Source organism: Didymella exigua (assembly GCF_010094145.1).
Source record: "Didymella exigua CBS 183.55 unplaced genomic scaffold M421scaffold_2, whole genome shotgun sequence".
NCBI lineage: Eukaryota > Fungi > Ascomycota > Dothideomycetes > Pleosporales > Didymellaceae > Didymella > Didymella exigua.
In genome coordinates this window covers 658,382-684,116 of record NW_022984776.1, presented here as the reverse complement: position 1 = coordinate 684,116, position 25,735 = coordinate 658,382, and the positions used below count along the sequence as shown (strand labels likewise).

Genomic DNA, 25,735 nt, shown 5'->3' with positions numbered 1-25,735 from the left:
GGTCGCGAAAGAACAGATCATCCGGCTTTGTTGATTCACGGGTCTGACTCACGCCATCGCAAACTCACAGCACCAGCCAAGCTCGATACACGAACGGACTGCGCGAATGTCCACACGCAAGCGGCGTACTCCGGGCGCAGAACCACAAGTCACGATGCAGACGTACCCGCAGGACACCAGCGTGCCGGCCGATCAGTACATGAACTGGAACGATCCCTCAATGAACGCCGACATGGGCGCCTTCAACGACCCGACACTATTTGACAACTACGGCACGAACACAATGAACAGCGGACACAACCGGGTGATATCGCTGGATGGCATGGCGGACGCGCCGGACATGAGCTCGGGACAATTGGTCAGGCGCAATCCAAATCAGCAGCTTGCGCCTGCTCCGCGGCGGGGACAGTGGGACGGCTTCCCGAGCCCTCCACAGCAGTGGGAGAACATTGGTGACGACGATGAAGAGCTGGAGCAGAAAGCTGCGTTGGCAAAGAAGGATGCACAAGCAAAACGGAAACAGATCCCTCCGTTTGTGCAAAAGTTGAGCAGGTACGTGCGCAGCAGGCTTCTACTAAGCAGAACGAGCTCCTCGAGTTTGCTACCTGGGTTGAGACACCTACTGACTCGTCCGCAGCTTCCTTGACAACAACAAGAACGAGAACCTCATCCGGTGGTCAGACGACGGCAACTCGTTCATCGTACTGGACGAGGACGAATTCGCGCGCACGCTCATCCCAGAGCTCTTCAAACACAACAACTACGCCTCCTTTGTACGACAGCTGAACATGTACGGCTTCCACAAGAAGGTTGGGCTGTCCGATAACTCGATGAAAGCAAGCGAGACAAAGGCGAAAGCACCAAGCGAGTACTACAACAAGTACTTCAAGCGCGGACGACCAGAGCTGCTATGGCTGATCCAGAAGCCAAAGAACCCGACGGCCGGCCCGAAGCGGAAACGCGACGACGAGGCCAAGGGCGACAGCGACGAGGAGCGCAAGTACGTCCAGGACACAGGCGGCGGTGGCTACGTTGAAGACTTGACACCGGTGAGGAGAAACGACGATATGGCTATGATCCCACGATCAGAGTACAACAGCCTGCGGCACGAAGTCCGGGAGCTCCAGCAGCAGCAGAAGCTGATTTCGAATGTCCTGGGCCAGATCAAGAGGCAGAACGACGAGCTGTACTCACGGGCTACGTCTTTCCAAGCGCTGCACGACCGTCATGAGAACTCAATAAACGCCATCCTCACGTTCCTTGCTACGTTCTACAAGCGTGGCTTGGAAGGTCAAGCGGGGGGTCTCAATCTTGCAGACATGTTTCCTGGAGCGCGACAGCAGACACACGGGAATGTCGTCGATGTTGGGGATTATCAAGCTGCAGAGATGAACAGGTCGCCTTCATTCCAGCGGAAGAAGCAGCCTCTTGCTCTCCTGCCCGCTCCAGCATCCGGTAAGGACTATCTCTCACCACCCAGTGGCCGCGCAACCACGATGAGCCCTACGACCCGACCGATGCCCTCCCCCATCGCAAGACAAGGCGGCCAGCAAGCCGTCTTCCGCTCAACCTCTCAAAGCCGAACACCCTCCGCCATGCCAGCTCAAGGCCGAGAAAGCTCATCCGCGCCTCCTCTGAAAGTCGAGTCACAATCACCCCAAACCATGGACCCGCTCCCCGAAGCCGAAGAAATCCTTTCCGCAATCCAAAACGCAAACACCGCCTCAGGCCACTCCACCTCCCAAGCACCACAATTCGACTTTCCCGCCGCAGTCTCCAACTACCAGACCGCCGACGGCGCAGTCCCACTCACCGCACAACAGCGCTCTGATGTGCTCAGCCTGATGGCCAACAACAACGCCGCGGCGTCCAACACGAACAACGCGCTCACAAACCCCGATCCGCCCGAGATTAGCAATCTCTTGCACGACCTGAGCCGATACCGGGAGACGCAGCAGCAGCTCGAGCTGCTGCAGAAGATGAGCGACCAGCAGAACAGCCGCGTACAGAGCCTGCAGGAGCGTCTGCAGCCGCTGAGCCCGAGCGGCCAGATCCCCGGGCTCGCCGACGCCAATACGAATTACTTCGGCTCTCACGTGGGCGATCCGGGACAGTACGATTTGGACCTCGACAGCTTCGTGCAGGACCACGACTACTTCCCCAACGACGCGGGCGCGAACGAGGCCCCGGGCTTGCCGGACTTCAACTACGAGCTGCCCGACGCGAACGCGGTGCTCAACGGTGCGGGGTTTGGCGACACGGCGGACTTTGACTTCGAGCAGGACCATGGCTCGCTGAGGGTTCGAGATGGGGGCGAGGCGAGAGTCGAGAGCGTGAGCTCCAGCGGCACGAGCCCCGCGGCGACGGTCGAGGAGGTCGAGGACGAGAGTCGCAGGCGCAGTCCCAAACGGCGGAGGAAGTGAGTCGCTGGAGTCAGGGCGGATGAGTGTACAAAGCGAGGGGCATAACGAGGCGTATGGGTGGCGTACAGCTGGGATTGGGAGGCTTATGCGCGTTACGAAATCATGATATAAAAAGCACGCTGAGCGATGTCGTTCAGGATTTGTCTATGGTATTGCGTTTCTCGTGCACCGTCCAATAATGGTCCGGGTCATGCCACACCGGGCATGACTACTTCTTCAATGCCCGCCCGGCAATGTCCGTCCGGAACTGCATGCCCTCGAAGTGAATGCACTCGACGCCCTTGTACGCCTTGGCAACGGCTTCCTCCAGCGTCGCAGCCGTCGCCGTCGCTGCTATCACGCGCCCGCCAGCCGTCACAAGCTGCCCGTCCTTCACCGCCGTGCCGGCGTGGAACAGCACCGTATCCGCACCCACGGCGTCGAGCTGCATCGGCGTGCCCTTGGCGTAGCTCCCGGGGTATCCGCCCGCAGCGACGACGACCGTGGCCGCTGAGCGAGACGAGACTTTGACGTCAACGTCGGCGTCACTCAAGCGCCCCTCGGCACACGCCAGCATGACCTCGGCCAGATCGCCCTCCATCAGACACAGCAGCGACTGCGTCTCAGGATCGCCAAAGCGCACGTTGTACTCGAGCACCTTGGCGCCTTGCGGCGTCATCATCAGCCCCGTGAACAGCACGCCCTTGAATGTGAAGCCCTCGTTGCGCATGCCGTCGACCGTGGGCTGCAGCACGTCTCTGTCAATCTGCGCCAGCAGCTCTGGCGGCGCGATGCGCGTCGGCGCGTACGTGCCCATACCGCCTGTGTTAGGCCCCTGGTCGTGGTCGAAGATGCGCTTGTGGTCCTGCGCGGGCGGGAGGGACTTGATGGAGTGGCCGTCGCTGAAGGTGAGGATGGACAGCTCGTCGCCGGTGAGGAGTTCCTCGATGACGACCTCGTCGCCTGCGCTGCCGAATTCCTTGCTCAGCATCATGTCCTTGAGCGCGGCGTGTGCTTCTTCCTTGGTCTGCGGGATGATGACGCCCTTGCCGGCTGCGAGGCCCGAGGCCTTGATCACGACGGGGTGCGAGATGGAGTCGAGGTACTTTGTGGCGGCGTCGTACGAGGAGAAGTTTTCGTACGCCGCGGTCGGGATGTTGTGCCGCTTCATGAAGTCCTTGCTGAACGTCTTGCTGCCCTCCATTGTGGCGGCAGCCTGGCTGGGCCCGAAGGCCTTGACGTGCGGCGCATGCTGGGCGAAGTGGTCGACGATGCCCGCGACGAGGGGCGCCTCGGGGCCGGGGATGAGGAAATTGACGTTGTGTTCCTGGGCAAAGGCGACGAGGGCGGCGAAGTCCGTGTCCTTGACTGACGTGACGTTTGTGACTTTGGGGGAGATGGTTGCGGTGCCGCCGTTGCCGGGGCAGACGTAGATGTGCTCGATGCGCGGAGACTGGAGCAGTTTCCAGGCGATGGCGTGCTCGCGACCGCCGTTGCCGACGAGGAGGACTCGGAGTTGGTCAGCCATGGTGTGGTACGTCGATTGGTGGGGTTGCGCCGATTATTGCAGTGCTGAGAATTAAAAGTTTTGGAGGCCAAAAGCCCCGCGGAGGGGCAGGACTTGCAGGGATCTGTCTGCGGGAGTGCCGCCTAGCGGCCGCCTTGTGACGGTGTGCCTGGCGTGATTCGACATCTTTCAGAATTTAGTAGAGCACCGAGCGATCTTGCAGAAAAGGTTCTGGGGCGCCTTCGTAGATGCATGCATTGGATACGCTTTGAATCTACAAACGTCCGCGGTCGCCGTGCCCTGGCTTGCTTTGCTGTCCGAAGACTGTGGTGTGGGTTGCATGCAGAAGAGTCCAGCAGCTGTGAGCAGGTCTGGCTTCTGCCGCAAGAGTGCCATCATCCAGCTCTCCGTTCAGAGAAGGTGGTCGTGCGTTTGACCACGCAGCACAGCATAGTTTGCTGCAGTCAAGGGGACGCCCCGGTCAGCAGTTATGTTTCCCAATTCGCAAAGGTCTAGCTCGCGCAACAGGTTATGCTCATCGATGAGGCGGTCGTCGAGCAAAGCACCAGGTTGGTCTGTCCAGCTTCCCCTACTCGTGTCAGCCACCTCCGAGACAACGCCGCCTTCATGGCTGGAAGGATGTCTGAACCGGGAGAAGTGTGACGGGCCAGCACCGCGTGCGATGACTTGTTCTACTGTTTTAATCGGTTTCTTTGATGTCGTGGCTGACGGCGAGACAGGTGTAGGTGGGCCATTTGATGCACCCACTCGCCAAGCAGGCTGCTTTCTGAGCTGTTCGGTCCGTTGTCGAGAAGTTTCTGCCTTTAGCTTCTGATTGACACGTCTACGTTCCATTTTGGCCTACAACGTCATCAGCCAAGGCCACTGTAGTTCTGCTTTGCATTGAAGAACAACTGGCCAAGCACATCTTGCTGCGACATGCCAGGGTTGGGCGTTGGCGTATAGGACTGCTGCGGCGGGTGGGCCTGTTGAACGTGCTGGCTGTGGTGGTCGTGAATGCTGAATCCTGCATCTTGCTGACGCTGCTGGCCAAACAGCTCGCGAAGGGAGAGCTGGCGCCCCATTGGGGCAGATGGGGCAGTGTCTACCTCTGCTCTTGCCTTCTCTTTGGCCTCGCGACACAAGCGTGCCTTCTCTGCAGCCTGCATGATCTTGTTGGCGGTGTCGGTGCGGCAGTTGGCGGTAGACGCGGGCGGCGGGTCTGCGAACACCCAGATGCCGTACACCTGATCACCCTGAAGAATGACATAGGGGTCGGTGAACTCCATCTCCTCCTCGCTGGTGAGCTCCAGGTAGAAGTTGTCGAGGCCACGGCGGTTCAGTATGGCTACGCTGTAGCGGTCGGCGCCAATGGGCGACGGTGTGAGTCTGCAGAGGAAAAGGGTGCCCTCGACACCGAGCTTCTCCCACTGCTGCGTCTCAAGACTGAAGGTGTAGAGAGCAGCGTAGGGCGTGACGTGCTCTATGGCGGCCAGCTCGGGGTAGATGCGGCGCAGCACGGAGAAGTTGAGCTCTTCGTTGGACCGCGGAGGTGGGAGGGGTACGTCGACAGCAGGCGGCGCGTCTGTCTCGTAGTCAGATTGTGGTGGTGGCTGCGGGTGGTGCGCGCGGGCTTTGGACTTGTGAGGCGCCATAGCAATGGTCGTTGAGCGAGCGGCTCTTGGTGACTGCGAATGGTGTTGGCGTTGATCGACGTCGCGGCCGTCACGCCTGGGTGAGGCGCTCGGGAACTTAGCGTGCACAGCCAACCAGCCCAGCCAACCAGCCAACGGCAGCCACACAGAGCGTCATCAGGCTGAGCTGAAGCCCAAGGGAGCGGCGAATGCTCCGTCATCCTGTGTGCGCCGCCTTGGACATGGCAGGAATGACAACTGACACTATCACCGCCAACTTCGCCATGGCTCGCTAGCTATTCCCGTCCAACACTCTCCCTGCGGCCATCCCACCATGTCGACGACTTCGCGAAATGGCTCGGTCCGCTCGACCCACACCACGCAGTCATCTATCAACACTGCCGACCGGCTTGAGGCTCTGATTCCGGGCGCGTTTCCTGATCTGCGCTCCTCCACGAGCCAGGCATCGCTCACCACCCAGCAAGTCTCCCTCCAGCAGATACTGTACGACCGCCGAGCCGAGTACACCCGCTCCCGCAATGTCCGCATCAAGATTGGCGCGTGGAACGTTGCTTCTAACAAGGGGACCGAGCAAGATGTGGGAGCATGGTTCGTAAAGGGCAAAGGCGTCGAGAAGGCTCTAGCCGGCCTTGGGGTCTCTGAGCCAAGGCGCAAGGAAGGAAAGCTCAAGGAAACGGTCGACGACCAAGAGTCAAGATTCGACAAGCACGCGCCCTCAGTGCCTTGTGGCGACCTAGGCTCTGTGCCTGGTGACGATGAGATCGACTTGTATGTGCTTGGTCTGCAAGAGATAGTGGACATCACCTCTGCAGCTGAGGCGCTGAAGCCTTACACCGATCCCTCCGTGGCGAACAAGTGGAGGGCTTCTCTGGAGGCAGCTCTGCCCAAAGGCTATCGGGTCGTGGCAGAGCAACAACTGCTTGGTTTGTGGTTGGTCATCTACGCCTCGCCTGCACTCTTCCCGCAAGTCAAAAACGTCAGTACGACCAGCGTTGGTACCGGACTGATGGGCTACATGGCGAACAAAGGTGCTGTAACCGCGCGAATCGTTCTGGGCGAGACCACCCGCCTTGTCTTCATCAACTCGCACCTGGGTGCTGGAGCAGACAAGGCAGCTTTGGAGCGACGAATCTGGGACGTTGCCCAAATCACACAGCGGACGCGTTTTTCGCCGATCGTGGATGCCATGGGAACTTCTCAGAACCAGGGTGAAGGCCTTGGAGATGAGGAGTTTGCTTTCTGGTTTGGCGATCTGAACTTCCGCATCGAGGGCATGCCAGGCGACGATGTGCGTCGCCTGCTCACTGTGCACACGAAAGACATGGATAACGAGTCTTCCGCTTCTAGTGACTTGGGCTCTGCTACCGGGAATTCTTTGAACAATATGGATGATGCCGTTCCACTCCCGCCCGAGCTGGACCCTGCCTCGCTGCAGACGACCATATCCTGTTTGCTTCCTCACGACGAGCTGCATCAGCAAATGAAGTCAGGCAGGGCTTTCTACGACGGCTGGGAGGAAGGTCCAATCAGATTCCTGCCAACTTACAAGTACGACGTGGGCAAAGTCGGCGTTTTTGATAGCAGTGAAAAAGCCAGATGCCCAAGCTGGTGTGACCGTATCCTCTATCGGACACGAGCCTCAAAGCAACGGTACGATCAGAAAGTCAAACAAGACGCAGACGCTCGCAAGCGTGATGAGGAGATGAAGAAGTTGGGAATGGACATGCCGGGGACCAGCGATGTACTCTTTGACTATGATCCTGAAACGGACGGCTACAACGGCGACTACGACGAGAACGAAGACAACCAGCAGGACCCTGAGCCCGAACAGATCACCACCAAAGATGGTTTCTCCGAAGAACTTTTGCTCGAATACTACACGAACCACATGCGGGTGCTGTCATCGGATCACAAGCCGCTGGATGCCGTCTTCTCGCTGAAATTCGATGCTGTAGTAACAGAACTCAAGGCTGCAGTTCACAGCGAAGTGGCCCGAGAACTGGATCGTCAGGAGAACGAAGGACGGCCTTCCATCGCCGTCGTAGTTGAGCGTGCAACCGGCTCCTCGCCATCAGCCGACAAGGACGCGACAGACAGCAGCTTTGACGGGGTAGACTTTGGCGATGTCAAATTCGCCAAATCAAAACGAAGGAACATCACGATTGCAAACACAGGCCGTGTCCCTGCCACCTTTGGCTTTGCAGACCGGCCGATTGAGGAAGACCAAGACTCCGGCCCCTTCCCCTCCTGGTTGAGCGTCACCTTTGACAAGGAGCCAGATGCGCGTTCCAAGTCAGGCCCTGATGATATCCAACAACACTACACACTTCAGCCAGCCGAAGTCATCAACGCTGAGCTCAGACTCAAGCTCAAGGATGTTGGCTCCGTACGCAACCTGAACAACGAGACGCAAGGCCTCGATGAAGTCCTCGTCGTCCGCGTCGAGAATGGTCGCGACCACTTCCTCCCTCTCAAGGGCCACTGGCAGCCATCAGTTCTCGCACGCACAGTCGATAAGCTGATCAAGATCCCCGAAGGTGGAATCAGGAAGCTGCAAAACCAGAGCCCGAGCGCGAGCGAAACGGTAAAATGGTCGGTGCCGCGCGAAGTATTCAGGCTGACGGAGGCGATAGAAGACCTGACCGAGCGCGCGCTTGCGGAATGGGAGATGACCAAAGCCTCAGACGCCGACCGCGCGCCATGGATGGACAACGCGGGCTGGCCGTTCGTAATGTCACACACATACGGAACCGCCGCCTGGCAGGACGAGCATGAAGACGAGCTCGCCGTTCTCTATGACGCGCTGGACACCGACGCCCCTTTCACCCCGGCATTCAACCCACCCACCCCCGCGCCAGAAAGAGTCGAGCTCCTCGCCACCGTGCTGCTGACCTTCCTGACCAGCCTCGAAGACGGCGTCATCACGCCCGAGCTCTGGAAACACATCGAAACCAGTCTCGCCGCGCAGGAACGCTACAAACAGCCCCTCGACCGCGACGACCAGAAAATGAGCGTCTTGGAGATCATGGCCGCCCAGCCGCCTCACAACGCTACGTTCCTGCTGCTCCTGTCCTTCCTGCAGAACTTGATCGCCCAGCTCACCATCGCGAATGCACCTGCGCCCGACGCGCCGAGGAAGAGCGTGGAGATGCCGAGTAGTCCTCAGGCCAAGGTCAGGCGCAGGACGTTGAGTAAGGTCGCGGGCGAGGCGGTTAGGCAGTTAGTCGTGCGAAACTACTGTGTTGTGTTTGCAGATGCGATGTTCAAAGCCGAGGCGAAGAGGGAGAAGGAGAAGGATAGGTTAGTTAGGAAGGAGAGGATGGTCAGGGTGCTGGATTTGTTTCTGGGCAAGGAGTGATGCGAGCAAGGGGGGCGGATGATACCATGATTTCGTTTGAAGTGATAAGAATTGATAGTCTCGTATGGCTATCGGCCTTTCCCCGATCTTTCTCAGTGGAGTATGTGGTTGTAATGCCACTCAGAACAGCCTTTTGCGAACAGTGAAATGCGCGACCATCAGCGCCATCCACGTCCATATAAGCCCCAAGTGCATCTAATTGGAGTTGATAGTGAGATTTGTGAGGACTTTGGCGCGTTGAGAGTCAGGAGAAAACCTGGGGCGACAGTGGGTTCATCTTGGAGATCGAGCGGGATCGGCGCCATTTCCATGGTGATAGTGAGTTGTCGAAGTGAAGGTGAGAGACGTGGTGCGGAACATCGCAATGTGCCGGGCTCGGAAGATTTCTATGGCGGTCGTGCAGACTGAATTGAAATGACTTTTGGGTGCAGTTTAAATGTGTTTACATGTGTGCATTTCATAGCTATGCAATGCCTCAAATGTACCCAGGAGAACCTCCACGGCTCTTTAACGTCCTCCACAAGACGGCCCTTCTATGAATCACGTTGCGAACTGTGCGAACTAAATAGTAGCTACCATCAAGTCCAAGTTCTCGTAGCCCGAGAAACCATGCCATCGATGCTCACTCAAACTTCCTCATCGGCCTCCTCTTTGACGCCCTCCTCGCTCTTCACGTCACCGGCCTCCTCGTCATCGTCCTGAACAGTCTCCTCAAACTTGAGGGTCTTTTTAGCACGTGGGTTTTTGGCCTTTGAAGGGGTCTCCTCGCCGCCCTCCTCGTCACCGCCCTTGCGCTTCTTCGGCGTGGCAGGCGCCTTGGCCTTCGCAGTTGCCTCAGTGGTGAGCTCCCAGCCAAGGTCCTCGTACTTCTTCTTCTGCTCCATACGCAGCTTAGAGATGCGCTGGCGGACCCCTTGAAAGTTTGCGCCGGCTGTGGGACGATGTCAGTACCATTTCATTGGCAGGCTACTAAATGGTATCCTAAATAAGGGGAGATGAAGAAGACAGATTGTGTGAAGGTAACATACCAGGCAGAGCAGTGACAAACTTCACGTAGTCGGCTGGACCGATGTTGCGACCGAATGATAGGAGTAGGACCTGCGTTGATCATTAGTGCGACTCAGGTTGGGTCGGAAACGTGGACGTACAATGCGGTCGTTCTCTGGAGTCCAGCTGAACTTCTGCATGTTGTCAATCGATCGACTGCAAGTGTGGTGTGATGGCATACGGTCTCTCCACCCGAAGCGGCTGCTTCGGCGCCATCTGCAGTCTTTTTCTTAGGCGGCATATTGGCGAGGGATGAAGATGTGAGTGTAGTGCGTGTGTGTATCGAGAATTGTGTAATCGCAGTATTGACGAGGAGGTGGTAGATGATAGTGGCGGTTCGAATCTGTGCAAAGAGCCTTTAAGTCAGGTGGCCAGATACCGCGGGACCGGCCGCGTCTCCATGGTGATGGCGAGGGGAGACGAGGTGAAGGTGAGCTGCTCGACAGTCTGCAGTGTCGCCCTGCAACACAAGAGCGATCGAGCTCTCGCCTTCTCTTCACCGTCTTGAAGAATCTCCAAGACAGAGATTCGAGCAGATAGGCCTCATCTGCCCGCCTTCGAACTTCATCTTCCACACTGTCTACTCCCCAAGCTCGCGCAACGCACAACGGCTCACCACTTCCACTTTACCCAGCACCAACATACACAACGATCAGCATGCCTAAAAAGGCGGCAGCTAACGCCGGGCGTAAGTACTATTGTAACTTCCATGCTTACGCTGATGGCTGACTCTATTGTAGAAGTTCACCTGGTAAGGTGCCAACGAGAACAGGCTCCTCCTGATCATTCCGGGCCGTCACATCCAAACATCCGAGTTCGAGGAGGTCGCCAAGGCCTTTCCAGATAAGTCTTCTCTCAGTCCGATGGCTGGATACGGATCACTGACCACACCCAGGAGCCACTGGCGGCGCCATCCGCAACCGCATCGGCGTCCTTCGCGCTAAGCAGAAGGTGTACAAGGAGCTGGGTTGGGAACTTCCGAACGGCGCCGCCACTCCTGCAGGGAAGGGGAAGGCTAAGCCCGCTAAGCGCACTGCTGACGGCGAGGAGGTTGGCGAGCCTGAGACTCCCACCAAGAGGCCTCGTACCCCTCGCAAGAAGAAGGAGACCAGGTCCGCATCGCCCGAGAAGAAGGACAGCGCCGCTGAATACGACGTAGAGATGGGCGACGGTGCCAAGAACTAGGAGATGGAGGAGGTTTGAGCATGGGACTTGGTTTAGGTAGCCTCGACGCTGACTTTCATTGTCGATATTTCGGCATGGCATTTGGCGCGATCGCAACGCCATGCGGGCTTGGGTGGACTTGGTTACCACTGCATTTACTGTCAGCTCGAGAATCAGAATGGTTAAGAATGTGCAGTTGAGAATTGTGTGAATTTGGAATAGCTCGTAGGTATCCCAGAACGCCATATGCCATCTTTTGTGGCTGGCTCCCATTAGCGCCTTGCAATGCATCGTGATGTTTTCCGTCCAATATGACCAGCTGCCTATTTGTCGCCCTTCTTCTTTCGCAAAGTGTTGCCGGCGCCTTCGAAGTGCTTCGACTCCTTCTGCTCGCCTTCATCAGCCCCTTTCTTGTCCTTAACTGGCTTGATCTCGTAACCAAAGAATAGCTTGCCCGGTGGCAGTCTTAGTGGCTGAGGGCCGTTCGTGCGTCGTACGGTCTTGGGTGGGTTTGTAGACTCTCCTGCAATCGGTGTGGAAGCTTGAGGAGTGGGTGCCTTACTACCCTTCTTCGACAACTTGTGACCACCCGTGAGGAAATTTGAGGACACGGCCTTCGCACCAGCAGCTGCGCTCGTTGCGGAGGGTGCGATCGCAGCGTAGTTGATAGCCTGGGCCATGGTACCCTGAGAGTGCAGCGTTCCGCCCTTACCCGCCATGACACTGCGTGGCGTACTAGTACCGCTCGTCCTCTCTGGCTCCTTGTAGCCTACTGGTGGCGCAAAGTCGACAGACAAATCCGTCTCGATTGTGCATACCGCCTGACTAGGGTGATCTGGCTTGGCTTCAAGTACAGCAACGCTGTAGACACTCTCATTGTATGAAAAGGTGAAAATGTCGCCTTTCGTCAGACATGCGAAGTTCCGGAAAGCGTTCTCAAGAACGGCCTTGGGGTCTGAGATCTCTAAGAACGACGAATCCTGGGGTTGCAGCTTGATGAAGGTTCCGAGAGGAAGGTCGGTCGACTTGACTTGTAGAAGGTCGCCAGGCTCGAGAAGCAGTGTTTGCATGATCTGTAGAATGGTCAGTACACCATTGGTCGAGGAGTGTCCCGACAACGTACCCAGTATGGCAGGTAGATCTTGCCCTCTTCCGCAATGAACTCGAGTACACCAGCATGTGTCTTCTTGCCGTCTTGTACACCGTTGATCAGCTCGAAGAGCATAGGGTATGTGATGTGTAGTCGTGTGAGCTTGTCGAGTGCGCTGGGCGGGAGGAATACTTTGCCGCCGTGGTTTGCATCCTCACGATCTGGCCCAGGCAGCATAGCAACAGGATAGCAGCGGAAGTATTCATCGAAGCGCCGAGTGGGACCACCACGACGCATGGCTTGGTACGCAGCCATAGGGTCGTCTTCGCCGTAGAAGTTGGGGTTGAACTGCGGTTGTTAGGTGGTGGTAGCCTGGAGATGGTGGGGTAAAGCCTGCCATGATAGAAAACGTGCCACTTAAGCTGAAATACAGTAGCGGTTGGGTCACTGTAGCTTTCACTGTAGCTGGAAGAGGGCGCAAGGTATGAGGGAGTTCGGTGGCAGATCGTCAAAGTGATCGATAGGCGATGACGAACGGCAGGTGACGGTACGGCTGCCTTATCGATCCAGTCGCGCAAGCGCGTGAAAGCCCAAGCTTAAGCTCCAGACGTCACGGCCATTCCTCAGATTTAGACCACCGAATCCAAAAATATATTGCTAGACTTCCCCGATGGCGAGTTCCAGCGGGAGATATAACCCTGCGCGGCCAAAGCGCGACGGCGACCACTTCACACGCACGCACCATCTGGATGCTGGCGAGCCTTCGACGAAGAAGCCTCGATTCGACCCACGTAACCCCTCCACGCTCGTGCAAGATGCAGATGAAGAGGAGGACCCTGCACTAGAAGCAGATGTGATCGGCAAAGGCGCTGGTATCAAGCGCAATGCAGTCAATATCGACGGCTACGACTCTGACAGCTCTACTGAGAACTTCGATGCGCGCGCAGAGGCCAAGAGCAAGAAAGTCGCACCATCAGAAGAGGATGATGACGATATGTTCGCCGAGGATGACAAGAATAATGAGGAAGACGAGGATACCCGCAGAGATCAGACAAAGAAGAAGCAACTCAGGTTTTTGGATAACGAAGAGATCGAAGGACAAGAGGCTGATAGCAAAGCTGGAGGTCATGTCGCGGTAGACTTCACCAGCAAAGGCAAGGACACAGTAGATGTTGAGAGTAGCAGTGAGAGTGGCGATGACGAGGCGCGCGACCGCATTGATTCAGACATCGACGAGGAGGTCGGAGCTGGCGGCAAGAAGAAACATGCGCCTAAGCTCGATGCCTTCAACATGCGAGAAGAGCAAGAAGAGGGCCGTTTTGACGAGGCCGGCAATTTTGTGCGCAAGGCCTACGATCCAGAAGCGGCTCAAGATTCATGGCTGGAAGGCATATCGAAGAAAGACATGAAGCGAGCCAAGGAGGCGCAAGATATGAGGGACGCAGAGCAGAAAGCACGCGAGCGAGCAGAGGACGCCATCACTACCAGTGATGTGCTTTCTAGTCTCATTGCACGATTGGACGTGGGCGAAACACCCATGGAGGCTTTAGTGCGCTATGGCAAGGCGGCGCCTAGGAAACAGAAGCCTAGCCACAGCAAGAAGAAGAAGGGGCAGGATATGGAGGTCGACGAGGATCCCGCACAAGCGGCCGCGATGGCTAAGGCGAAGGAGGCCATTGATACCATCACCGAATGCGCGAGCCGCCTTGAAGACCGAGGTATGGAGGATATCTACGAGCTGGAGCGTGAAATGATAATGCGGCTGTACAAGCGGGACACCGGGGAGGACTGGAAGAATCCACACCCAGAAGTCGCGCAGTGGGAGTTCCACTGGCTCACTGCGCCAGAAGGAGACATCAACGGGCCCTACGACCAGGCTACTATGCAAGCTTGGGAAGCAGCAGGCCAGTTTGCTGCTGGTGCTGAGTTCCGTAAAGTCGGCGAGACTGAGTGGTCGCGACTCCTGGATTTTGACGATTGAGAACATAGCCACGTCCTTTGGAAAGGTGCTTCAGCACCTTCACGCTTCACATGCCACGACGATGTCAGTCGATCAAAACAACAAACCCACGCCACAAGGACAAGTTGCCTTGGGATGTCGCAGATGTACCGTTTTGTGCAACGTCGATGCAAGCTCCCACGACAGCGGAAGCGCCCGCTGCACTGTCAGCTACAACAATGCAGTACTCCCCACAGCAGATAACGTGACCTGTATGCAATGCAGCCAAGCGATCCTACCAGTGCATCTCCCATGCATACAGCCAGTCGGAAACAACAGAAAAGCGGACAGCCGTCGCTGATCGCTCGGAGCGGCTGCAAAGGCAGTTTCTGAACGGTATCCATCGAATGAAATGCAGTGTAGCATGCATGCAGTGCAACCAGAAACTCGGCTCACAATGTGACTCCTTTCGTCTACCTGTGCAGGTGGATCGGTAATGACCTCAGCATGATGAGCCACGGATCTGCAGCAAGCAGTCATCGCTTCACGAACAAGACGATACCTCTGTCAGCCTCGTAACGAGCAATCTTACTTGCCCCTTGGGCTGCACTGGAAATCAGAATGTGACTTGGACATTGCTCAGTGACGAGGGCAGCTGATGCCACCACCGTGGTGCTGGAGGCCGTCTCGTGCACCGGGCCAAGGTTCGCAGCACACCCTTACAGCAGATGATAGAACTGACAGCAGACACTGAACCAAAATGCGACCCTGGACAACAAGGAAACATGCTACGGAAAGAAGGTTGTGCAACTCGGCTTTGAAGCCACCAACAAAAGCAGCAGCGACGATGATAGGGTGCTGTCCACGTTCATGAGCGAGCTACAGATGACGGCGCGAGCCACGGCGGCCCGTTGACTTCCAGAAGCCAGGAGAACGATTCGGGCCGTCGGTGGCCTGGAGTCGAAACACGCTGTGAGCTGTTCTGTGCGCGCGCAGTGTGCCCTTCGACTCGCGAACCTGGTCAAAGTTGCAGGCTAGAGGCACTCAGTAGATGGCAGGGGCCCGTTGCGCAGGCAGAAGAGGGCCGCAATGTCCCAAAGTCAGGACACATGATGCTTGCACCGCAGGCGTCCAGCTGCACTGCAGCGCAGGCGTTTGATTAGAGTCATGTCGTGAGAGCCGAGAGCCAATAGTGCCCTTCACTGCGTGCCTCCGGCTGCAATGGCCCTCGCGCTGGCGCTGTCCCCGCAGGTTGAAACGAAACCTTCGCCGGCTCTCAAACGTGTGCGCCGGTGGTAGTGCAGCAGTGTGTCTAGCTCTGCTTGCCGTCTCCCCGCGTTACCTAGTTCGAACAGATTTCACAACGCACATGAACGTCCCTCCTTTTCCGTCGCCGTGAGCGTCTGACCCCCAACCAGTCACCAGCCCCTTGCGCCGTTGACTCGACGCGTGTTTGGCGTTGGCGAGCCTTCATTGCCCCTCTGACGTCTGCTTAGACCGCCGCCCACGCTCCACTTTGCAAGCGGCTCATTACCAGACATCGCTAGGAGAAGACGAGCTGGGCTCCGCAACCGGGCTCCGTCGCCAAAACACACTCCCGCCGACCACCGACACGCCCGCCAGCGCCCTGTGAGGCGTGGTTCCCCTATTCCCACAAAAGCGACACGGCCCTGAACGGCCCTTACCGGCCCTGGCAGACTCGCCCGCGCGCACCTCAATCTCGGACCCTGTCTGCTACGACTCGCGGCGCTTGGCGTTTCTGAGGTCCCTTGAGCCCTAATTATTTTCATCACTGCAGCCATCGCCGCTCCACGACACCACCCACCATGTACTCGGCCTACGAACAGCAGTCATCGCGGTCGCCCGGCTCGCACCGCAACCAGCCAGGCACGCTCAACAGGATGCCCTCGCGCCAGTTCGACGCCTACCAGCAGCAGCTCGGCCAGAGCGGCCTGTACCCGCAGCAGGACGACCACCAACGGGGCTACGACCAGCCTCGCAACTACAACGACCGTCTGAATAACACCATGCACGCCGGCTACGGCTACGACATGGGCGCTCAGCAGGGCTGGAACACGAACGCCTTCTCGCAGAACGGCTTGGGGTCGCTCGGCGGCGCCGCGGGACAGAGGATGAAGTCGCAGACGCGCGGTGGCGGACGGAGCGCGCTGCCTGCTGTAGGTTGCTCCGAAGAAGCACTGCATGGACGACAGACTAACATTCTGCAGGGCTGGATGGAGCCTCCACCGCAGCAGCCCCAGGGCCTGCCTAGCTTTGCCCTCCCCGGCCTGGGCAACGGAGCCTCGAGTGCCATGCTCAACACCAGCTACGGCCACCACGATGTCGACGAGGAGCTTATCCCCACCGCCATCGTCATCAAGAACATCCCCTTCGCCGTCAAGAAGGAGCAGCTCGTGCAGCTGATGACCGACCTGCGTCTGCCCCTGCCCTATGCCTTCAACTACCACTTCGACAACGGCGTTTTCAGGGGTCTTGCCTTTGCCAACTTCACCACCGCAGAGGAGACCGCTGCTGTCATTGAGTCGATGAACCACTTCGAGCTGAACGGCAGGAAGCTGCGTGTCGAGTACAAGAAGATGCTGCCCCTCGCCGAGCGCGAGCGAATCGAGCGTGAGAAGCGTGAGCGCCGTGGTCAACTCGAGGAGCAGCACCGGCCGCTGGGAGGACAGTTACACTCACAGCCCTCGTTCGGCTCGCTTGCTTCCCACTCCCATTCCCACATCCCAGCGGCATCTCCATCGCCTGTCTCTGCTATGCGCCAGCAGAAGCTTGGTATGTCCCACAACGGCGCACCAGAACGCGTCACTAATGGTCCTGTCGACGTTGACTTGAACGACCCTCAAATCTTGCAGTTCTACTCACAGCTTCTGCTTTTCAAGGAGTCCCCTGAACGCGACAGCATGACCTTCCCTCCTTCCTTGGCACCTCCTCAGCGCCGCATCATTCACACGCTTGCCCATCAGCTTGACTTGGCCCACGTATCGAAGGGCTCCGGCGACACCCGCCAGGTTCACATCTTCAAAGTTCACAACAACCAAGGCTTGAGCCCACCGATGCCCCAGATGCCCACCAGCCACCCCACCGAGCAGCCAGGACGTCGTGGTCTCAACCGTGCTGCGACCACAGACTTCAGTGATGTCCGTGCGTCCGAAGGTTTCTACAACGCTTTTGGTAGGCAGGCTTCGGGTCTGCTCGGTTTTCCGGATTCTCCCGGCGGTCTGAACGCAGTTCCCAACCTGCGAGGCGCCAAGTCATACGCTGATCTCCGCTCTTACACTCCTTCGCCGGCGCCCTCGACAGCGAGCCACCCGGTTGGACGTCCTGGAGGCATTTCTCTCGAAGGTCTTGGTTTCAGCGGCAGCAGCACAAACCCCAATGGCACACCTACTGCAAGCTCAATGTCACAGCGCAATGATGGCATGCTTGAGCGCGAGATGGAGCGCATGACACTGGGAGGAAACGCTTTCGGACAGAGCAGCAGCCCCCGTTCACTCCGCCAGATGACATCTTGGGAGAACCCCGGTCCCATTGGCGGTCACCGTGCTTTCAGCTCCAACTACGACGACCGCCCATCGAGGCAACCTCGCGGTCCACTCCCAGAGCGAGGTCAAGGCTTCAGTCGCCCACGACAAAACGGCCACCAAGGCCGCGGCAGCGACGAGCTTTCTTCGCAATCGAATGTTGAGATTCTAGTCGGTCAGTGAGCACCTTACACACAGCTTTTGCACCACGATCCGCGCCACGACAACGTAACGCACCTACCGCTCATTAAATCGACACGATTAGCGCACAACCCACTATGAAAGACGATGATGTTTACGGCCAGCACCTTCGGCACCCACAGCACAGGATTGACTTTACGACGTACGACGCATACGAAGAATGATGCTACGAGGGTAGAGAATCAGTTTACTACAGCTCGGCTTACAGCTACATTGGGCCCGCCGCCCCAATTCTATTTACCGGCATTTTCGCTGCAATTTGGTTACCGCAAATGGTTCAATGAAGAGGAGAAAAGCATTATGGATATATATCAATCGGATCACCTTGTCTGTCTTCAGCTTGTCTGTCCTCAGCCTTGCTCCGTATCTGCAAGTTCTTTTTCGACATTTGGGGTCTTTGGCTTGTTTTGAGATGCATTCTTCTGTATTATTTGTTATGGCATTCGACTGGCATTGGATACTCCCTCTCCCTTCTTCGATTGTTGTCTTAGGCTAGGTGGCACAGTCACGCTTTATAGCGTGTAAGTATTAATTAGGAATCGATTTCTCGAATGCAGAAATTGTCCCTCCTTTCATCATGTGTCGGACGTATCTGAAAGCAGCCTCGATCGCACCTACCCCGACGCAAGGTGGCTTGCGCTAAGGGTAATCAGGATACAACAAGCGAGCCCATGGCTACCTTTTGATGGTCTGCGGACGAATGTCGATGAGATGATGCACTCGAATAATGATGCATTCATCTACGATCGACTGCCTATTGCGGACGGCTACTTTCGATACCTTATTCTGAAGTCCGGTTCCAGCAGTGAGCCACTGGCCTGCAACATGAATCCTGCACTACATTCTGGACGTCGAAGAGGGTTGTTTTGACTGCATAGCAGCAACATCCGATGCTCTGGTCATCTGGATTACTCCACAATAGCACACTCTAAAATCATTGACACCTGGCAGTCAGTAACATCATCGAACAACGCACTGGTCTACGACTACACAAACCAGTTGACAGCATATGTTTTCGTTCTTAGCCGGGGTATGTCGCAGGTTCATCGATCTCTGTGGGAGCAGATGGTCTACAACCTCACGGCCGAACTCCAGTTTGCTATCGAACAATGTAGCGCGCACCGTAGATTTACACCAGCCATTGATGTAAACGGAGAGACGGCGAATACCACTTTCCAGAGCCTAAGAATTATCAGCCACAACCATAAACTCATCGTCACACAGCGTGGCTACTTGGGGCTGGCTCCTGCTGTAGCAGCTGTAGGAGATATATGTGCCATCATAGTCGGTAGTAAGACTACGTGCGTTCTTCAAGATACGGATCGTGCTGCTCATCGTACGTGTCTGGGATCTTCGTACATACTGAGCAGCCGGAAAAGAGGCGGGCTATTGGCCAACGGATAAGAGTTCGGATCTGAGGAAAGCAAACACTGGGCTGGACATGATGTTGAAGACCTTGACGAAGAGTCTTGTAGTCAAAAACCCCTACCCATTTAACTTCGAATACTCTCCACAGGCCATTGAACCTTGTGCGTCTGTACGTGCAAATCGCGGAGGTATCCGCGACCCACAACAAGAAGAAACGCAGACCTGCTTCGGCGCGAACGAGTACGACTTCACCTCCACGGAAGTGTTCGCACATCGAGGTGATCACGGCTGTCGGCGAGCTTCTGGCGGGTCGTGCGGACCCGCAAGTTGCGGACCCGCTGCGTATCGATCTCAAATGCGTGGTGACGTGGGGAATGTACCGCGTTTGCCTCAACTGGCGCGGTACTCGTTTGCGAGTATTTGCAGGACGAGGGCAGACCTTGCGTCGAAGGTGTGTGGCTTAGCAGGGCGAGTCACCTGGGTTGCTGGAGGCGCTCGAAGAAGCCATGATGTATGCTATGTGGTGAGATCGATTAGTTGCGCCGACTGTAGAAGACAGGGACATGCCGGGGTGAGAAAGGAAGGTGCTCAGGCAGGAGGGAGAGAGTTAAATAGTGAACGTCGAGTGCAATCCGGGTTTCGAAAGGCATGCAAGCGTGAGAATACAAAAAAAGGTTTCAGATTAGGAGAGCTATATCTAAGAGGGTATCTTGGTGTGAATAAGTAAACGAGAAGGAGATGCTGTAATGATCAAATAACAAAGAGATAGCTGCCCCTCGTTGATGAGGGTGAGTCGCGGCAAAAAGCGCCGCTCACTCAGCGCGACGCTCACTGAGCCGGTGCTTCAGTGGCCCAGCAATTCCTAGTCACCCGCCACACAACCAGCCCGCGGTCGCCAACTACTCTGCTCAGCGTCGGCCACACACCGTCGTCGTCGAAGTCCATATCGTCGAGGTTCAGGTGTTGTCGGTAGCTCCAGACTTCCTCAAGCTCGATTTCCTCGCGACGGGCAGGATTCTGGAATGGCTTCAGAAAGTAGGCAGATCTCGGCGCTACCAGGTATATTGCGCCTCGCCCTTCAATCTTTGGCGGTTTTCGTGTCCGGCAAGTTGGCAACGAGGCTTTGACAGTATCGAGCATTTCTGATCCCGGCATGCCCATCAAGTCGACGGTAGTAAGCTCTTCGTTCTTGCCATTCAGAAGCCAAGTTGGTGGGCTGTAAGTCTTCCACCAGAACGCGTGAGTGACGAATTCGGGTGTCTTGGCTATGTGGATTTGTACCGGTACGATGCCACCTTGGTGGTAGACGCCCATCAGCGTACCCAGACCCACGTTGAAGACGATCCAGGTTGCGGTCCAAAACTTCCTGACTTGGGGATTTTGGGGCAGTCGAATCGAGGAGAGGATCAGTGGCACCGCAGGAAGGAGGAAGCGAGCTTCTTGATGCGGGAAGATGCTCAAGAGGGCAACGCCTGATAGAGCTGACACGAGGATTGGGCTGATATGCGAGCCACGGAGGAGAAACAGCAGTGGAAATGCAGGTCCAAGAAGCTGTGGCAGGTTGACCAGGAAATGCTGGTACAATGGGTGTATGCCATGCTGAGCAAGGTTTGTCGAGTCGGAGTTGTAGAGGAAGTTATTGAGGGGTGTAATAACGGGGTTGCTGAAGACGCTCGAGAAAGTGAACTCGCCAGGCGTGTAGGATGCGGTGTCGACGCAGATGGCCACGAAAGCTGTAAAAAGGGCGGCTAAGGTGAGGAAGACTAAGGAGAGTGGCCTATGGTTATTAGTGCCATTGCTGTGTCTTGACGGGAAGGAGCAACTCACTTGCGCTTGAAGTGCGGCAACAGAAGTAACGAAGGAAGAATTAGGAAGGCAGGGAACGTAATGCGATTGAAAAGTCCCACAACGACCATAGCACCCAACATGGACGAGGCTAAGATACCGGAGCGTTTCTGCGGCTTGGGTTAGCTGCATATCTGACGGGAGCGGACCGAGATGGCGTACCTTATCTCCCACAATGCGCTGAACTAACACCAGACTCCAACACACAAGCAGCGTCTCGAGGCTGTTGGAGAAGGTGTGCGTCTGGAAGGTCCAAGTCACGTACGATGACGCGACCAGGGGCACGGCGACGCGTCGAGCGCGGGGCGACTCGACCAGCTCATGGACAGCCCAGTCCTCCATGACGATGCTTAGGGTCAGCATGAGGACTCGCAGCGTCCAGTACACGACCGACGGCGAGACCTCGTAACCGAAACCCTCCCACAGCCAGCGCAGAATGTACATGGGCCAGCCGTACGCGAGCCATAGCGGGAAGGCGCTGCGGATGGGGTGCTCCGAGGTGAACTCCCATGTTTCGTGGACGGGGTAGTCGAAAACGCGGCCTGGCAGTGCGGTCAGTCATTTGCCAACGCGCAGGAATGCAGTGCAACGCGGCCATACCTGCGATGACCTCGGGGCCCTGGAAGTTCTCGTCCGGGTGCAGGTAGCTCGGCGACAGCGCAAAGTAGATGCGCACCACGATCAGGAGGAAGTAGACTCGCCGCCACATGGTGCATGCAGATTAGATGCGCCGGTAGAGGAGAGGATGAGGCAGCGCAGGCGCATGTCTGTTGTCATGGAGTTGGAGTGGATATCTATAGCGCCAGCAGATCGTTTGCGATCGAGGCCAGTATTGACAGACGATAGGTGCCCAAACAACGCCGTTAGACCACGCGGAAAGGGGGTTGGGGGAGCAAAGTGATTCGACGAGCGGCACTCCAGACTTTGCTTGCTCACATCTTGCGAGACATCAGCTTGAGCTAAGAACAGTGTTCACGGGAGATAAGAGCTCGTCTGACTGCCGGGTCAGGCCGCATGCAACACCTGAGCTTCGCGGACAGCAGCGAAGCGCGACATCACGTGCGCGTTTCGTGTTACACAGCCTCGGAGCGTTGACCGGCGCTGTTCGCAGCCCTGATGTCATGCAGTCTTTGAGGCGTTCCAGCCACTGTTTGTCGACAACGCGTTGCACAGTCTTGCAGTGACCGCATTGAGTCCGACTCTGTGGGAGAGCCCTTTGGCATGGCACACACAACGCTATCGTTACCAGCGAGGCCTGTTTGTGCCACATCTTCAGACTTGACCAGCTCGGGTATGTACCCTTGAGTCCGGGATTCTGGCAGCTTCGAGCCGGGGTCCAGTTGAGGGACGATGCGGAGTCATCCTGCATCATGGTTCGCACTGAGTTCGCACTGTAGACCCCCAAGGCACGCAGATGTGAAGATTTGTGAACAACGCAAAAGACCAAAATTGTAGGCACACAAAGGCGATTGTTCGGTTCACCTGCGCCCTTGCTCGTGCACTGCGGGGACAAAGAACCTGTGAGGAAGCAGCAGCCTTAACGCTATTACCGCATTGGGTGTGCTGGCGCCTGAGCCTGTGCCGCAGAGTACAGCAAACCGCAGGTTGCCGTTACCCAGCTTCACCTTCACCAACAAGCCCGGTCAAATATAAATCCCCGAACCGCCCGTCCGCCTCGCTTCTCTCAAACTCACACCACTCGCAACTGCACGCAGATTAACCAGAACCGCACACCTACCCGTACACCACCGCTTACCCCACTTCAACCTACACAAACACCCGCCATGTCTACCGAAGCCGCCCCCGATGCGCAGCAGATCAAGATCATCACCAGCGACAACATCGACATGACTGTCGACCGTCAGGTCGCTGAGCGGTCCATCCTGATCAAGAACTTGCTCGAGGATCTTGGCGGCGACAATGAGGAGGCCATCCCCATCCCCAACGTACGTCTTTCCACATCCATCACCCTGATGAACACGCGCTAACACATTGCAGGTCAACGAGGCCGTCATGAAGAAGGTCCTCGAGTGGTGCACCCATCACCGCAACGACCCTCCCGCGTCCCAGGACGACGACTCGGACTCGCGCAAGAAGTCCACCGATATCGACGAGTGGGACCAGAAGTTCATGCAGGTCGACCAGGAGATGCTCTTTGAGATCATCCTTGTAAATTCACACTTTACCAAAATGTTCAGAGCATCTACTAATGCGCATTGCAGGCTGCCAACTACCTTGACATCAAGGCCCTCCTCGACGTCGGCTGCAAGACCGTCGCAAACATGATCAAGGGCAAGTCGCCCGACGAGATCCGTAAGACATTCAATATCCAAAACGACTTCACCCCGGAGGAGGAGGAGCAGATCCGCCGCGAGAACGAGTGGGCCGAGGACCGCTAAGCGGCTCTTCACTTTCGCTTGTCTTCTAAGCTCCACCTGTAGATACTTTCGTAATGATCTGACAGGGTTGTTTTCGGTGTTCGGGGTTACATTCGGGCATGCCTCTTTCTGCATGATATCGGATATTATTTGGTATATGATACGCGTCACGAAACGTACGGCTTGGGTTTCATGACGGTATATCGTTAATGGACTCGCATGATAGCCGCGCATTGAAAAGCATTCTAACTTCATCTCGCCTCCGCCATATTGTGATACCTGCGCACGGTATTACTGGGGCCTAAAGTGAGTCGTGATTCCAACTGACCGCCACTCTGCTCATGGCCAAGTAAATCCTTTGAAGTATCCCTTGGTGCCGTTGGCGCCAGCTTGGATGAAGGCAGTCAAAAACCTAAAGGTAGTCGAATAGGTGGCGCATGTCCAAGATGGCCAATTCGTTGTCTACGCAACTCATATTGCATTGAGAGAAGAGTACTGATGCTCAGTGTTGAAGCCGGCTTTTCTTACAGGTCCCTAACGCCTGTAAATGACGATGATCGTATCCACCATATCTGTCGTGTCTCGTCTCTCCGCCTGATCAAAACCGTTACCATCCACGCTTAGCAAGCTTCTCATCCTCGCCCATAGTGCCGCAGTTGATACCCACCATGGCCTCACCCAGGTCCATGCTGACCTCCATCAACACCTTGGGGTCCTTGTAGTGAGTGACCGCCTGCACAATAGCCTTCGCGCGCTTCGCCGCATCGCCGCTCTTGAAGATGCCAGACCCAACAAACACACCATCACAGCCGAGCTGCATCATAAGCGCAGCATCCGCGGGCGTAGCAACACCTCCCGCCGCAAAATTAACCACCGGCAACCGCCCCAGCTTCGCAGTCTCCTTGAGCAGCTCGTAATCGACCTGCAGCTCCTTGGCGTACACGCGCAGCTCCATCTCGTCCATACCCTGCGCCTTTTTGATCTCGGCCGTTACCGTGCGCATGTGCCGGACCGCCTCGATCACGTCGCCCGTCCCTGCTTCGCCCTTAGTCCGGATCATAGCTGCGCCTTCAGCGACACGGCGAAGGGCTTCACCGAGGTTACGGCACCCGCATACGAAGGGGGTCTTGAAGGGGTGCTTGGCCACGTGGTGGATGGCGTCGGCGGGCGTCAGGACTTCGGATTCGTCAATGTAATCTACGCCGAGGGCTTCAAGAATCTGTTTGACATGTCAGCGTACGATCTTGCGTGGTTCTTTCGGATGACGAGAACAGATTGGTGGAGCTCCTCCGAGGGGCTGATCGCGGAGGCTGTCTGGCTGGGTTTTGGGGGGACGTACCTGGCACTCGACAAAGTGGCCGATTCTTGCCTTGGCCATCACGGGGATAGTGACTGTGTCCATGATCTCCCTGATCATCTGCGGGTCGCTCATGCGCGCCACGCCGCCCTGCGCTCTGATGTCGGCGGGCACACGCTCGAGCGCCATGACTGCTGTGGCACCGGCCTCCTCTGCAATGCGTGCCTACGGTTATCATTAACTCACTGCTTCAAGCCATTGCTTCCAGCCTCAAACTGTTAAGCCTAGCGATGATGAAGCAAGGATCTGAGCGTACCTGCTCAGCGTTGACGACGTCCATGATGACGCCGCCCTTCAGCATGCGGGCGAGACCTGCCTTGACGGCGAAGTTGTTCTCGCCATCCTGGGCAGTGTGGCCATTTGTGGTGGGAAGTTCAGTTGCCATTGTGAATGCAGAAGAGGGGTATCAAAGGTGTAGAAAGAGAGCAATGTACAGAGATGATATCTCTACGAAGGCGAAAGTGTAGTGTGATTGTAGAGAGATGGTGACGGTCAATCGAACTGAAGTGAGAGAAGATTATGAAAGACGGAGTGATCTCGTGAGTGAGTCAGTTCTCGTCGATGCCCTTTACCAAGACAATGCGGCGGCATCGCAATAATTTTTTGCCCATCTAAGGGTCACTCATCCCGCCAAACGTCTGGTTCGGACACCACGGCTGATGTGGGGCAAGTCGCCGGACCTGCTGCCGAAGGTGTCGTGACGCTCTAGATCCCCGCGCCGCGCCCTTTGACACATCAGATCCAATCATGGCGGGTCGGATAGCGTTTGACCAGACCGCGAATTGCCGCAGCTTAGTCAGTAGATGCGTCTCTCACCTCGACAAGAGCGTGGTGAAAGCCGGGGTACGACTATACGACTCCCGATCTGTTGCAGATAGTCTC

General features: G+C 56.7%; 13 protein-coding genes across 13 annotated transcripts; 6 read left to right on the top strand and 7 right to left on the bottom strand.

Annotated features, from left to right (window-relative positions):
- Positions 1-106: 106 nt before the first annotated feature.
- Positions 107-2,213, top strand: M421DRAFT_38474 (uncharacterized protein; the record flags this gene model as incomplete). The annotated part of the gene is made up of 2 exons (XM_033589899.1): positions 107-552; positions 638-2,213. Coding segments are annotated over 2 exons (2,022 nt in total), but the record flags the coding sequence as incomplete, so codon positions are not given.
- A 314-nt stretch (positions 2,214-2,527) lies between these two features.
- Positions 2,528-4,165, bottom strand: M421DRAFT_195903 (phosphoribosylamine-glycine ligase). Its single transcript, XM_033588057.1, has one exon. It carries the CDS (start codon positions 3,928-3,930, stop codon positions 2,632-2,634), a length of 1,299 nt encoding a protein of 432 aa, XP_033453649.1. The 5' UTR covers positions 3,931-4,165; the 3' UTR covers positions 2,528-2,631.
- A 616-nt stretch (positions 4,166-4,781) lies between these two features.
- On the bottom strand, positions 4,782-5,564 carry M421DRAFT_52482 (PH domain-like protein; the record flags this gene model as incomplete). Its single annotated transcript, XM_033595023.1, has 1 exon — positions 4,782-5,564. The coding sequence occupies one exon, from the start codon at positions 5,562-5,564 to the stop codon at positions 4,782-4,784; it is 783 nt and encodes a 260-aa protein (XP_033453648.1).
- A 140-nt stretch (positions 5,565-5,704) lies between these two features.
- On the top strand, positions 5,705-8,284 carry M421DRAFT_415739 (DNase I-like protein). Its single transcript, XM_033590812.1, has 2 exons — positions 5,705-8,148; positions 8,198-8,284. The coding sequence occupies exons 1-2, from the start codon at positions 5,878-5,880 to the stop codon at positions 8,204-8,206; spliced, it is 2,280 nt and encodes a 759-aa protein (XP_033453647.1). The 5' UTR covers positions 5,705-5,877; the 3' UTR covers positions 8,207-8,284.
- M421DRAFT_415738 (uncharacterized protein) lies at positions 8,197-8,968 on the top strand. The gene has a single exon (XM_033590811.1). The coding sequence runs from the start codon at positions 8,296-8,298 to the stop codon at positions 8,920-8,922; it is 627 nt and encodes a 208-aa protein (XP_033453646.1). The 5' UTR covers positions 8,197-8,295; the 3' UTR covers positions 8,923-8,968.
- A 160-nt stretch (positions 8,969-9,128) lies between these two features.
- Positions 9,129-10,601, bottom strand: M421DRAFT_195917 (uncharacterized protein). Its single transcript, XM_033588059.1, has 4 exons — positions 10,151-10,601; positions 10,071-10,103; positions 9,951-10,020; positions 9,129-9,853 (listed from the first exon to the last, which is right to left on the bottom strand). The coding sequence occupies exons 1-4, from the start codon at positions 10,208-10,210 to the stop codon at positions 9,549-9,551; spliced, it is 468 nt and encodes a 155-aa protein (XP_033453645.1). The 5' UTR covers positions 10,211-10,601; the 3' UTR covers positions 9,129-9,548.
- M421DRAFT_196071 (uncharacterized protein) lies at positions 10,518-11,678 on the bottom strand. The gene has a single exon (XM_033588062.1). The coding sequence runs from the start codon at positions 11,422-11,424 to the stop codon at positions 10,825-10,827; it is 600 nt and encodes a 199-aa protein (XP_033453644.1). The 5' UTR covers positions 11,425-11,678; the 3' UTR covers positions 10,518-10,824.
- Positions 11,317-12,758, bottom strand: M421DRAFT_195915 (ubiquitin fusion degradation protein). The gene is made up of 3 exons (XM_033588058.1): positions 12,621-12,758; positions 12,257-12,571; positions 11,317-12,206 (listed from the first exon to the last, which is right to left on the bottom strand). The coding sequence occupies exons 1-3, from the start codon at positions 12,621-12,623 to the stop codon at positions 11,457-11,459; spliced, it is 1,068 nt and encodes a 355-aa protein (XP_033453643.1). The 5' UTR covers positions 12,624-12,758; the 3' UTR covers positions 11,317-11,456.
- Positions 12,549-14,299, top strand: M421DRAFT_195931 (uncharacterized protein). Its single transcript, XM_033588060.1, has one exon. It carries the CDS (start codon positions 12,894-12,896, stop codon positions 14,202-14,204), a length of 1,311 nt encoding a protein of 436 aa, XP_033453642.1. The 5' UTR covers positions 12,549-12,893; the 3' UTR covers positions 14,205-14,299.
- A 1,689-nt stretch (positions 14,300-15,988) lies between these two features.
- On the top strand, positions 15,989-17,887 carry M421DRAFT_51659 (uncharacterized protein; the record flags this gene model as incomplete). The annotated part of the gene is made up of 2 exons (XM_033594952.1): positions 15,989-16,339; positions 16,391-17,887. The coding sequence occupies 2 exons, from the start codon at positions 15,989-15,991 to the stop codon at positions 17,885-17,887; spliced, it is 1,848 nt and encodes a 615-aa protein (XP_033453641.1).
- Positions 17,888-19,947: 2,060 nt separating this feature from the next.
- M421DRAFT_415733 (glycosyltransferase family 22 protein) lies at positions 19,948-22,128 on the bottom strand. Its single transcript, XM_033590810.1, has 4 exons — positions 21,719-22,128; positions 21,281-21,660; positions 21,101-21,228; positions 19,948-21,050 (listed from the first exon to the last, which is right to left on the bottom strand). Exons 1-4 carry the CDS (start codon positions 21,825-21,827, stop codon positions 20,102-20,104), a joined length of 1,566 nt encoding a protein of 521 aa, XP_033453640.1. The 5' UTR covers positions 21,828-22,128; the 3' UTR covers positions 19,948-20,101.
- Positions 22,129-22,641: 513 nt separating this feature from the next.
- M421DRAFT_415732 (S-phase kinase-associated protein 1A) lies at positions 22,642-23,726 on the top strand. Its single transcript, XM_033590809.1, has 3 exons — positions 22,642-23,064; positions 23,117-23,287; positions 23,341-23,726. Exons 1-3 carry the CDS (start codon positions 22,903-22,905, stop codon positions 23,515-23,517), a joined length of 510 nt encoding a protein of 169 aa, XP_033453639.1. The 5' UTR covers positions 22,642-22,902; the 3' UTR covers positions 23,518-23,726.
- A 217-nt stretch (positions 23,727-23,943) lies between these two features.
- On the bottom strand, positions 23,944-25,509 carry M421DRAFT_415730 (pyridoxine biosynthesis protein PDX1). Its single transcript, XM_033590808.1, has 3 exons — positions 25,110-25,509; positions 24,836-25,018; positions 23,944-24,715 (listed from the first exon to the last, which is right to left on the bottom strand). The coding sequence occupies exons 1-3, from the start codon at positions 25,236-25,238 to the stop codon at positions 24,104-24,106; spliced, it is 924 nt and encodes a 307-aa protein (XP_033453638.1). The 5' UTR covers positions 25,239-25,509; the 3' UTR covers positions 23,944-24,103.
- Between the last annotated feature and the right edge of the window lie 226 nt (positions 25,510-25,735).

Coding starts and splice junctions, on each gene's coding strand:
- M421DRAFT_196071 (XM_033588062.1), bottom strand. CDS start 11,424: ATGCATTGCAAGGCGCTAATGGGAGCCAGCCACAAAAGATGGCATATG.
- M421DRAFT_415738 (XM_033590811.1), top strand. CDS start 8,296: ATGTCACACACATACGGAACCGCCGCCTGGCAGGACGAGCATGAAGAC.
- M421DRAFT_195915 (XM_033588058.1), bottom strand. Junction 12,207..12,256: donor AGATCTACCTGCCATACTGG/GTACGTTGTCGG, acceptor ACCATTCTACAG/ATCATGCAAACACTGCTTCT.
- M421DRAFT_195903 (XM_033588057.1), bottom strand. CDS start 3,930: ATGGCTGACCAACTCCGAGTCCTCCTCGTCGGCAACGGCGGTCGCGAG.
- M421DRAFT_415730 (XM_033590808.1), bottom strand. CDS start 25,238: ATGGCAACTGAACTTCCCACCACAAATGGCCACACTGCCCAGGATGGC. Junction 25,019..25,109: donor ACGTCGTCAACGCTGAGCAG/GTACGCTCAGAT, acceptor TGATAACCGTAG/GCACGCATTGCAGAGGAGGC. Junction 24,716..24,835: donor GCCACTTTGTCGAGTGCCAG/GTACGTCCCCCC, acceptor CATGTCAAACAG/ATTCTTGAAGCCCTCGGCGT.
- M421DRAFT_195931 (XM_033588060.1), top strand. CDS start 12,894: ATGGCGAGTTCCAGCGGGAGATATAACCCTGCGCGGCCAAAGCGCGAC.
- M421DRAFT_415732 (XM_033590809.1), top strand. CDS start 22,903: ATGTCTACCGAAGCCGCCCCCGATGCGCAGCAGATCAAGATCATCACC. Junction 23,065..23,116: donor AGGCCATCCCCATCCCCAAC/GTACGTCTTTCC, acceptor AACACATTGCAG/GTCAACGAGGCCGTCATGAA. Junction 23,288..23,340: donor TGCTCTTTGAGATCATCCTT/GTAAATTCACAC, acceptor TGCGCATTGCAG/GCTGCCAACTACCTTGACAT.
- M421DRAFT_415733 (XM_033590810.1), bottom strand. CDS start 21,827: ATGTGGCGGCGAGTCTACTTCCTCCTGATCGTGGTGCGCATCTACTTT. Junction 21,229..21,280: donor AGCGCATTGTGGGAGATAAG/GTACGCCATCTC, acceptor CCCAAGCCGCAG/AAACGCTCCGGTATCTTAGC. Junction 21,051..21,100: donor TTGCCGCACTTCAAGCGCAA/GTGAGTTGCTCC, acceptor TAATAACCATAG/GCCACTCTCCTTAGTCTTCC.
- M421DRAFT_415739 (XM_033590812.1), top strand. CDS start 5,878: ATGTCGACGACTTCGCGAAATGGCTCGGTCCGCTCGACCCACACCACG.
- M421DRAFT_195917 (XM_033588059.1), bottom strand. CDS start 10,210: ATGCCGCCTAAGAAAAAGACTGCAGATGGCGCCGAAGCAGCCGCTTCG. Junction 10,021..10,070: donor CTCCAGAGAACGACCGCATT/GTACGTCCACGT, acceptor TGATCAACGCAG/GTCCTACTCCTATCATTCGG. Junction 9,854..9,950: donor GTTTGTCACTGCTCTGCCTG/GTATGTTACCTT, acceptor ATCGTCCCACAG/CCGGCGCAAACTTTCAAGGG.